At 60.6% G+C, this 10,635-nt stretch overlaps 1 protein-coding gene across 5 annotated transcripts; it reads right to left on the bottom strand.

Moving 5' to 3' along the window:
• Positions 1-80: 80 nt before the first annotated feature.
• Positions 81-9,687, bottom strand: ZNF687 (zinc finger protein 687). 5 transcript variants are annotated; one of them, XM_035727095.1, is made up of 10 exons: positions 8,827-8,904; positions 6,195-6,303; positions 3,702-5,824; positions 3,376-3,554; positions 2,802-2,978; positions 2,551-2,713; positions 2,062-2,394; positions 1,855-1,967; positions 1,471-1,612; positions 81-1,325 (listed from the first exon to the last, which is right to left on the bottom strand). In XM_035727095.1, the coding sequence occupies exons 3-10, from the start codon at positions 5,805-5,807 to the stop codon at positions 828-830; spliced, it is 3,711 nt and encodes a 1,236-aa protein (XP_035582988.1). In that variant the 5' UTR covers positions 5,808-5,824; positions 6,195-6,303; positions 8,827-8,904; the 3' UTR covers positions 81-827. The 5 variants fall into 5 exon arrangements, with proteins under 5 accessions (XP_035582988.1, XP_035582989.1, XP_035582986.1 ...); XM_035727096.1 differs by lacking the exons at positions 6,195-6,303; positions 8,827-8,904 and adding an exon at positions 9,499-9,687; XM_035727093.1 differs by lacking the exon at positions 6,195-6,303 and having other exon boundaries at positions 8,827-8,977.
• Positions 9,688-10,635: the final 948 nt, after the last annotated feature.

Raw genomic sequence — 10,635 nt, 5'->3', positions numbered from 1 at the left:
TTGAATATGAGCAGATGCCTGTGTCCTGGATGCCAAAGGCACCACAAAGAACTGGGTGGAGGAAGACTGCTCTTTCCCTGCCTGTCTGGGTCAGTGTCCTTGTCCTGGGAAAGGCCTCCCCAGCTTTCACTCTCTCCCCCTCCAAGTCCACAATGTCCAGGTCACATAAAGAGAGGAGCGTGAAGGGATTAAACCATGAGCAGTTTTAATGGTCTGGTTTTCTCCCTCCCATTTCCCCACTGTTAGTATTATTATTACTACAAGAATAAAGGATTCCTGAGAGCCTGTCCCCTCCTCTCCCTTGGGCCCCCCCCCCGACAGGACTCGTCCCTACCAACCCCCCCTGGATTTCTGGGTAAAAAAAAAAAAGTGAAAGGCACTGCAGGGGTGGGGGTGGGGCTCAAGTGCCAGGGAGTCTGAGGGGTGGTGCAGGGGCAGGGCCAGGCTCTTGAGGGTTGAGAAGCTTCCTGAGGGCCCCAGCGAGGGGGGGGCGGGGGGGGTGGGCCTTCCCTGGGCCCTGCTCACAGGCCTAGGAACGTCCCTCCTCCCACCCCAACCCACTCGGGGTCTGCAGCAGGAGGATAATTAGTGTCGGGCTCAGAAAGGAGGAATGGAGGGCCCACTCTACTAGGACCCAAGGGCCAAACCCAAAGGGGGGACTGCAAGTCACTATAATCCTCAAAAGCCTGTTGTGTTTGGGGGCTGGGGGAGAGGAGCTGAACAAAACGTGAACTAGAAGGAAATCCCTAGCCCAGGGACGAGACAGCAGCAGTGACCCAGGCTCCTGCCGAAGAGGGAGGGGAGGCCGGCCAGTCCAGGCCCCGGGCCTAGTTGTCCCCGCTGCCCCCTTGCCGAGCCCTGATGAACGCCATGCCGTGTGTGCGGAAATGGGTCTTGAGGTTGAGCGGGCTGTCACAGCTCTTGCCACAGACCTTACAGGTCAGCGGGCCTCCAGAAGCCGACAAAGGAGACTCTCCGCCCTCCGGGTCAGACCTCAGTGGAGGAGGGGCCTCTTCTTCCCCATCACCCAGGCCCAGGGCACTGGCGCCACCCGCACCCCGTTTCTTCTTGTGGCTGATGAAGCGGTGCCTGCTCAGAGAGCCAGGGGAGGCGAAGCACAGACCACAGTCGAGGCACTGCTGGGCACCGCCATCCACCCTCAAGCCCACCATGAGGCTCTGCTCCACTGAGCCACTGCTCCGGTAGCGCAGGGGGCCGTGGCCTCCTGAGCCCGGCCCGCCCCTGGGGGACTTGGCTGGAGGTGTTGTGCTGTCAGGCTCCTCACTGCAAGAGTCAGAGGACTGGCGGCGTTTCCGTCCTGGCCCCTGGCGAAGAGAGGGAAGAAATTAGGCCTCCCTCTCATCCCCCACTGACCCTGCCACCCCCGCCTAGCTTCCTGAGGCCAGGGCCTAGAACCCTGCAGTTTCCCAGTCCCACAGGCCCGGAAGAGCAGGCTGGGCCTCTGCCTACCTGGGCTCTGGCACCGGGGCCCCGAGCCAGGGTACCCCCCCGGCCGGGCGACTGGGCCCCGAGCGGCAAGCCATGCCGGACCTGGACATGTTTCTCCAGGATCAGGCGGCTGCTGAAGGTGCGTTTTCCCTCTGTGCAATACCTGCAGGGGGAGAGTGGGTAGCGTGGATGCCAGGAGACTGGCCCAAAGACCAAGGCCTGCAGCTTGAGGGGGGCGGGGGGAGGAGGTTCCCAAGAGCAGAGGGAGGCCTCAACCTTTGGTCCACTCTCGAGTCATGGTTGGAAGGTACTTAGTGGGGCTGGGGGCATGGGGTGGGCAGGCTACTTGCTCAAAAAGAGGAAGGGGCTGGGGGCGGGGGGTTGCGGATGAGGGGCAAGGGTTACCTGCATGGGTAAACTCGCTTGATACCCTCGTGATTGACCCTGACGTGGCGCCTCAGGCTGGGGGCGGAACAGAAGGAGCGCTCACACAGGCGACAGGGAAACTTTTTCACTGACTGGGAGAGCAGACGGTAGGGAACCTCAGAGCCAGGCTCTAAGACCCCAACCGCACAGCCACACAACCCGATCCCAGGGGGAAGGCCCACTCACCTTGCCATGCTCCTTCTTCATGTGAGCCACATACTCGTCTCGCTCAGGAAACCAGGAGTGACAAAGGCCACAGGTCCAGCCTCCAGGGCCCCCACCCCCACCCTTGATGCCTTTGTTCCCTAGTTCCCGTCGGGGCCGTTTGGTTGGGCGAGGGGGCTCAGGAGAGCTGGGTAGTTCTTCTTCTTCTGAGGATGAAGACGATTCCTCAGTAGGGGCAGCTGCTCCTCCCCGAGCCACAGCCAAGTCCTCAGGCTCAGCCTTGGGGGTCATAAGGGCACCCGCAGCCCCTTTCCCAGCAGTCTCCTCCCCGGGGCGCCCGGACTGATGGGTGTTCTGTGACAGGGAGACAAGGGGGTGGCCACTGTGGAGGAGGGCCTGGCTTTGCCAGAGGCCTCGTTGCTCCCCCACGCCCACTTCCTCAGGGTTATGTTACCCTAGCCCCAGGTCACCACAGCCAAGCACCCCACCCCTGTCCCTCAACTCCTCTACCTTAAGATGTTCCAGCATGGTCCTTTTCTGAGCAAAAAGCAGAGGACAAGATGGGCACTTAAAGACGCTGACACGCTGGGGCAGCAGGTGCTGGTCGAAGTGTGAGGAGAGGAGGGGTTTGTGAGTGAAGACCGTGTCACACATGGCGCACTTGTAGATCATCCTGTGTGGGTGGAGAGGACAGTGCAGACACCCTGCCCATCGGGGCCCCAACCCCGCTCCGGCCCACCCCACTCCCTGCCAGGTCTCACTTGGCCTGCTGCGTGTGGAAGCTGGGGTGCTGGGTGTACAGGTGGGCATGGGCGCTGGGCGCGGACTTGAAGGCCATGGGGCAGATGGGGCACTTGTGGAAAACCTCGCAGTGCGACGTCTGGATGTGGGACTTGATGGAGTTCACGCCCCCGAACACCACTGCACAGCTGGGGCACCTAGGCGACAGGGGGCGCCGAGGTGAGGCAGGCTGTCTCCAGCCCGTCCCCCAGCCCCGTCATTCCTGGGAATTGCGGGACTCAGAAGTTCCAGGCGGCGGCGGAGCCCGAGCAAGGTGGGGAGAGGAGGGGAACGCAGACCCTGCTCCTTGAGGGAGGCCTGCGGAGGCCGAACTGGAGCTCTCTCCCCTGTCCGTGGGAGCAGGGCAGAGACAGATCTCAGCCTGAAGGGTTCAGCAGGAGAGATGGGGCGCTCCCTGACAGGCCAGCTGAAAGGCTGGTGCTGGGACACAGGTGGCCATAAAGTGCCAGCAGGGTCGGGGCGGGGGGGGGGGGGGGGGGGGGGGGGGGAGGGCGGGGCAGGGGCCAGACTATGGGGAGGAGAGTCAGGAGGCACCTGTAGCCTACACGGCGAGACAAATGTAGACAGGCCTCCCGAAGATGGGTCTGAAAATTGGCTTGCAGGAAGTTGCCCCCACACTCCGGGCAGACATGGGGAGGCCGGTTCTTATGCATGCGCTGGTGGGCACTGAAGCTGCAGCGATTGGGGAGCATCATGGGGCAGGTTGGACACACCTGTCAAGGGGGCGGAAAGAAGGGAAGTCAATGAGGAGTGGCCTGTCCCCCATGACTTCTCCTGACCAAGCCCCCAACACCTTCCCAGATCCTACTCCCATGGCAGCGGGCTCTACCCCCGGGGAAGGGCCGCGAAAGGGAACTCACAGTGCTGTTGGCCCCGGGGGCAGGGGGCCCGAGCTGCTGGAAGTGGGCAGCCATGCCGGCCTTGTCCCGGCACTGCTCCTTGCACTCCAGGCAGCGAAAGCACGTGTAAGCCGAGGAGGCAGGGGCAGCAGGCGGCTCAGACGAGAGTGGCAGCACAGGGGCCTCAGCGGCAACGGCGGTAATGGCGGCGGTGATGGCCCCGTCACCCTTGCCCAAGGCAGGCAAGGCTGGAGGTCCAAGCGCGGGCGGGACAGCCAGCAGGGGCGTGATGTCCGGCTGCCCCACCATCTGGTCCAGGGCGACGGGCCTCATGACCAGGTGTGAGCACTGCATGACGAGCCCTTTGTCCTTGTGCTCTCGGGCATGCAGCAGCAGACTGCACTTGTTGAAAAAGACCAGGCGGCGTGCGCAGTGGTTGCAGGTGACTTCGATGCGCATGCTCCGGCGGTCATAGTGCCGCGCCAGGCTCTTCTCCAGCGAGAAGGCGTCACCACACTCGAGGCAGCGGTAGCCTGTCGGAGGCAGGGCCAGCCCGGCCTCAGCCGGTGGACTCAGGTTGGGCCGGTAGGCAGGCAGCAGGTTCTTGCTGTTGAGGATCTTGTTGAAGGCCTCCACCAGGCTGGACTGGGTCCGCGAGATCACCGTGCCACCTCCTGCACCTGGCCCGGTGGCCGCCTTGGAAGGCTGCACCATCACCACTGAGGCACCGTTCACCTTCTGCCCCCCGGTCCCCAGCCCTGCCCGCGCCTCCACCTTGGGCAGGGCTTGGGGTACCAGCCCTAGCACATTCTTAGCCAGTGTCTTAGGGCTGGTGGCAGCGCCCCCAGGCAGAACCACAGCTTTGCGGGCCACGCTGGCCGCCATCAGCATGGCGGTGCTTGCGTTCTGGATGGTGGCCACAGGCAGCACAGTACCCTTTAGCCTTGTGCCATCACCCAGCTGGACGCTCACCACCTTTGGACCCTCAGGGGTCGAGGTTGCAGGGGACAGCTTCAGGAGGCCAGCCTCAGCCAGAAGGGTCCCCTCAGCCAAAGGGGCAGGAGGATCAGGGTCTGAGGGGACCCGGGTTACCGTCCTTGTGATATTCCCGCAGGATGTTTTAATGGTCTTGATCCGCACCTTGAGAGGCCTTGAGGAGCTGGAAGAGGCAGGGGAGTCATTGCTGTCCTCATCTGCAGCCTCAGCTCCACTAGAGGGACTCTGGGGGCTTTCGGGGGAAGGCTTATCCACGGGCCCCTCCTCCTCTTCTTCCTTCAGGGGCTGACAGCGGGGCACTTTGGGGGAGGCAGCAGGGCTCTGATGCCCGGGAGACTGCTTGAAGAAGGGCAACCCAGTCACCCCGGGAGGCGAGGCGCTGGCAGAAATGCCCGTGGCCTCGGGGCTCGAGCCAGAGCCTAGCCCAGCTAGGCCCTGAGGATGAAGGGGGCTGCAGCTGTCTTGCTTCATGGTCTCCAGCGGTGGGGGAGAACCAGGTGGCAGCAAGGCTGGGCCATTCTCCCGGGACAGCTCAAAGGGAGAGGGGAAAGGAGGTGGGGTCATGGCCCCTTCCCGAGGCGGGGAAGGTGCAGAGGGAGGGAGGGGATCAGGGTGCTCCCCTGGCTCAGGCCCAAAATGAGCAAAGAGGTCCAAAGGAGCTTTGCCTTCCATGGCTTTTTCTTTCCAGGTACCCCCACTGGGAGGAGCTGGAGAGTGGGGTGTACCTGGAAGGGATGACTCAGGGCCCCCAAAACCATTCTGCATCAGACGAGGCCCCACAGGCCCTTCCTTAGTCACCCCCCCAGTCTGGGCCCCTTCCCCTCCTGAACTCCCAGCCGGGGACTCAGGCTGCTCAGGACACACAGTGTTCTTGACAATGACGCTGACTGCTGAGATGTCTGGCGGTGGCAGGCCATGATCAGAAGCCTGGGCTGGAACCTCGGGGCCATCCCTGGAAGCTGCTGCCGTTGCTTCTCCAGAGTCACCTCCTACACTGGGTTCTGGCTTTCCTGAGCCACCAGGCCCTTCGTTTTCTTCTGGCCCAGAGTGGATGGCTTCATTTGCATCAATATCGGGGATGTCAAACGCAGCAAGGAGGTCATCAAAATCAGGGGTCTTCATGTCCCCCATGGCAACAGGTCCCAGACCTGACGAAAACAGAAAAAAAGAGCAAGAAACTTAGCCTTCAGGAGGCAGGAACCCTGGCCCACCTCCCTCGGGATCTCCATATTTATCCTCTTGGGACCATGCACAGTCTGACTTGGGTATGCTTTTACCACAACACAAATGCTAGAGCTGGTGGAGGTACCTGGTTTGCCAAACCATAAAACTGAAAGGTAGGTTATGTGCACATTCCAGGGAAGACACCAAGATCAAGAGAAAGCAGAAGAAAAGGAACTTCTCAGAAATACAGCTGAGACAAGGATAACAGAGACAGAGGGAGTTCAGTGAACATCTTGGTTGAAACCACCTCGGCCCCTCCTGTGCCCAGCACAAAACCCATCAATTAATCAATACCACTATTAAGGAGGAAGATATACAGGACGCTCTGGGTCTAAGGGCTCATTCATGGCAGCATGGGATCCATTCATAATTCTTCATGGATCTTCTGGGGGTCCACAGAGATCTGAAAGGCCATGTGTACAAAGGGACAGTGACTTAAGCCAAGATGAAGAAATGATTCTACTTCCAGCTTTGCCAATGGTCTGATGTCCACTGCCTTACTTTTGAAAGGGGAGGCAAGTAACCCATACATCACAGGGTGATTCTGAGCACGATATGAATCATAACCCTGAGAGTCAGAACCCAGAATAGGATTTATTATTACAGCTGGGACAAACAAGACATGTCAGGTCAAGGAGGAGCTGGGAAGGAGAAAGCACTGGGAATCTGGGGCTGGGGTCAGAGACAAGAGTCAGGGGTCAAGTCTGGGGACTTGGGGAGACCACTGACACCTGGAGATCTAGCTTGGTTAACAAGGAGAAGTGGACTCAGGGAAATCACCCAAGAGACCAAGATGGACAGAATAAGACACAGTAACAGAAAGAGACAAAGACAAAAGACAGGGGAAAACCGTGACGGCAGCCTGGTCACAAGGGCCCCAGCCTAGGCCTCTCCTGTCACAAACACCTGCCGCTAGCTCACCTACCTTCCCCAGAGTGCTTCTGCCCTCCCGGGGCCAGCCCCTCCTCTCTCCCTCCCTCCCCATCTTGCTCTCTCAGGGCCAAACTCCAGGGTAACATCCAGCACGACCGCCACAAAGGGGAAAAGCCAAGCCCCCTTACCCCTGTCATTTCTGCTCTGAGCTCCTAATTCACACTCCTCACCCTTTTCATTTTCCCTTGGCAACACCAGTCCAGGAAGTCTTGCCCAACCCCAACCTGGCCCAGTGAGTGTGCATGCGCACACGCGCGTGCGTGCGCACAAACACACACACACACACACACACAAAGACGCATGTGGCACTAAACCAACATGGCCAGCCTGAAGCTTGGGGGGGACCCGGATCTGTTCCTCACCAGTTTCTCCCCACAAGTGTTTCTAGATCTAGGAGGAAGAAACTGAAAAAGTCTCTGTCACTACACATTCTCTGCCCAGGATGCAAGCCATTTCTCAGGGCCAATTCCCTCACCTCCTGCCAGCCTTTAGACTGAAACTGGAGATGGTCCCAGCAGGTGGTAGCTGGCAATGGTGGGACCCAGGCAGGGTAGAGGAAGAGGGGACCAACAAGAGGAAGAAAGGGAAGTTTCCCCTCACCACCCCCTACTTAATTCTGCAGTCTCTGGGTTTAAACAAAGCCCTCCACCCTTTGCCTCTGCCCTGATGGAGAGCTAGGGTCCTCCCTCCTCTGCCTGCTTCTCTCCCCACCAGGAGAAACCGGAGCTGCCTTCCACACCGGCCCTCAGAAAAGTGGGCTGGTGGAGCACAGACCAGTGGCGACTAGGAGAAAACATCTGCCCACTCGCCCTCCCCAAGCAAGTCCCCCTTTGGCGTCCAAGTGACTTAGAGGTCATGCGATAGCCAGGAGCCGACGGTCCACCAAGCAGCGGGAGCTCAAGGCCAAAGAGGCTTCCCCCACCCCACGGCCGAGGCCTTTCTGCGGCTGCTGTGCCCGGACTCTTGGGCTCCGGCCCTCCCCCCTTTCCCTCTGTTCTTCCCCAAAAGCCAAAGGAAGGGGCTGAACAGGAAGAGGGTGAACTGGCCTAGGTCGGCAGGGGGTTCCACTGCTCTTTGCCTGGCCCGGGGCCTGCAGAGCAGGGCGAGGGGCCGGCGGTCGGGGGCGATTAGGCTGCCGCCAAGCTGGGCAGCGGGCGGAATTAAGTCCCTGCCATCTGCCGAGGGCCGGCGCCGCGAGCATGTCCGGGGTTGCGGGGAGGGGGCGGGGTGTACAGAGGAGAAGCCACTGGGGAAACTGAGGCGCACCGCGCTTCTCTCGCTCCCACCGTGAGAAGGGAAGGACGGGCCCCGGCCAGGCCAGGCCCTTGGGGAGCTGCCGCGCAGCACCTCCCGGCCCAGGACTTCACCGGAGTAGGGGAGGCGCGTGGAAAGAGAGGAGTGGGGAGGGGACGGTCTTTGCGTGACTCGCAGCTCTCCGGCCGGGGTCCGTCCCAACTCCCACCTCCTCCCCTCCCGTCCCGGCGCGGCACAGCCTCCTCCTCCCGCAGACTCCCGCGGCTCCCTCGAGACTGAGGAGTGATCCGAAGGCGCGCGGCGGCCCGGGGCACGAGCCTGAGTCCGGCCCGGGCCCGGACGCTGACCCGCGCCCAGTCGGGGTGCAGGCTCCGCTCCGGCCTGGCCCAGCTCCCCCGCCCCCGCCCCCGGAACACGGACACCATTTTAGGTCGCGACATCCCGCAGCCAGCAGTCACCGGGCCGTGCTTCGGACGCCTCTTGGGCTCGGGGCGCCAGGACTTGGGGACCCCTACCCTCCCTCCACGTTTACCCGGCTAGGGGGCTGTGCTTTCAACAAGCTGGGAGTTTCGCCCATCAGCCTGAAGGGATGGAGGCGGCGGCGGGGCCTTCCTAGAAGCCGCCCCAGGGGGGCGGCGCGGAGAAGGGGGTAGTTGACCAAGTGGGGGAGGGGCGGGGGTATTTACCCGCCCCCCCAGGGGGCGGGGCCAAGGGCGGGTATTACCCCAGGCATGCTTACTTGTTCCGCTCCAAGTGCGGGCCGAGACCCGGCGGTCTCTACCCTGCTCCCACCGCCACCGCCACCGCCGCCGCCCTCCCCGAGGCCGCCGCTACTTCCTGCTTCTCTCCCGTTCAGCCTCCCCCTCCTTCAGCTCCCTCCGCGTTCCAGGTCTGGGCCGCCCGCTTTCGCACTCGCCATTGGCCAACACCCCCGTCGTTCAGCACTGCGCCCCTCCCAGGCCCGCACTGGGTTGGCCCTAAGTACTGCCGCTCGGAACTAGCCCCGCACAGTCCTCCCAGCCTCATTGGGCAAGGAGCCTAGTCCTTCTGAAAATGCCTCTCCCCATTGGTTGCGCCGGGCCCACCTGCCCCATCTGGGCATCTCAAAAATGACTGGCTTCCGCTACTGTCGCTTAGAAAGAAGCCAGTCCGATCCCCTGCTTTCCCTCTGGAGGCGGTGACTGTCCCAGGTGCGTCTCCGCCCCCTCACTCCCTATTGGCCACAATCTTTGAAGCCTGCAGTTCGCTTATGCAAATTAAAAGAACTCTCAGCTTCTATTTGGTGGGCACTTTGAGGAGAACCTCGTCGACTCTGAGAGAAGCCCGGATGCGTAGGTCCATTTGCTCTGTTTTCTCAAACTAAACCCCAGTGTCGGTCATGCTGTGCAGAAGTCACAAAATGGGACGTTACCCAAAACATTACGTCATCTGGTTGACCAGTTCCTTGCCGTTTTCCCACTGTCTAAATCGTCATATAATCTGGATGGATGGGGTTCTCGCGCGGGCCAGCTCCTGGGCGATGGCGTCACCCGTACCTTCTCCCTCTGCAGGAGGGCGCGCAGTAGGGGCGGGATTAGAAGTGTGGAAGGAACAGGCACCTGGAGCCCGGGACGGCCCTGCAGACCGGAAGTGGAGGAGAGGTGACGTTAGAGTGCTGGCGTGGCCTGGGCCATTTCCAAAGGGATCTTAAAGCGGTATGCTGGTAGACTTCCTAAGCACGGGGATGGGGTGTGAGCCGACTGTCGCTTCCATTTCCCATTTAAGAGCTCTCCTTTTCCCCGCCCCCAGAACGGGCTGGGGGTGGAGTCGAAGCCGGTTTTCCCGCGCTTTGTTGCCACGCCCCCTGGAGGCGGGAGAAGGGGAGGGGATGTTCCGCAAACAAGTTGCGGTCGTACTCAGAATACATAATACATATGCAAGCCCAGCGTGCCCTCCAGAGCACAGGCTCACCGGCTTGCGAACCTTCGCAGCTTGCGGCGCACGAAGACGTTCATCACTGGGATGTGGTTATTTTTTTAAAAGTTACCCTGCGCAGGGGTCACTGGACCTCTGGACCTCTGGATCTAGGACTCACCGGCGTACCCTGAGAGTTTGCATGAGTAATAGCGACTGTATTGAGATGTGAATCCGAGCCTCTGGGTGGATATTGTGGGAAATCTATGGTTCCATCGGGCAGGTCGCTCGACCTCCCTGAACCGGTTTTCTCATGGATAAAATGGGGATTATAATACCAACCGATATGATTGTTTTTGTGAGGATTAAACGCATCTAGTGCACCTGGATGGCTCGGTGGGTTAAGCGTCTACCTTCAGCTTGGGTGGTAATCCCAGGGTGCTGGGATCGAGTCCCGCGTGAGTTCTCCATTCAGCGGGGAGGCTGCTTCTCCCTTTCTCTCTGCCCTTCCTCCCCGCTTGTGCGCTCGCTCTCTCTCTCTCAAATAAATAAATAAATAAAAATCTTTTTAAATTAAAAAATATATAAACGCGTTTAGAACGTAAGGTTCTCTGTAAAGTGATGGGCAAATGGAATTAGTGACCCCCTGTCTGCC

Source organism: Zalophus californianus, chromosome 4 (genome assembly GCF_009762305.2).
Source record: "Zalophus californianus isolate mZalCal1 chromosome 4, mZalCal1.pri.v2, whole genome shotgun sequence".
Lineage (NCBI taxonomy): Eukaryota > Metazoa > Chordata > Mammalia > Carnivora > Otariidae > Zalophus > Zalophus californianus.
Note: the sequence above shows the minus strand (reverse complement) of the source record. Positions and strands in the feature narration are given on the sequence as shown.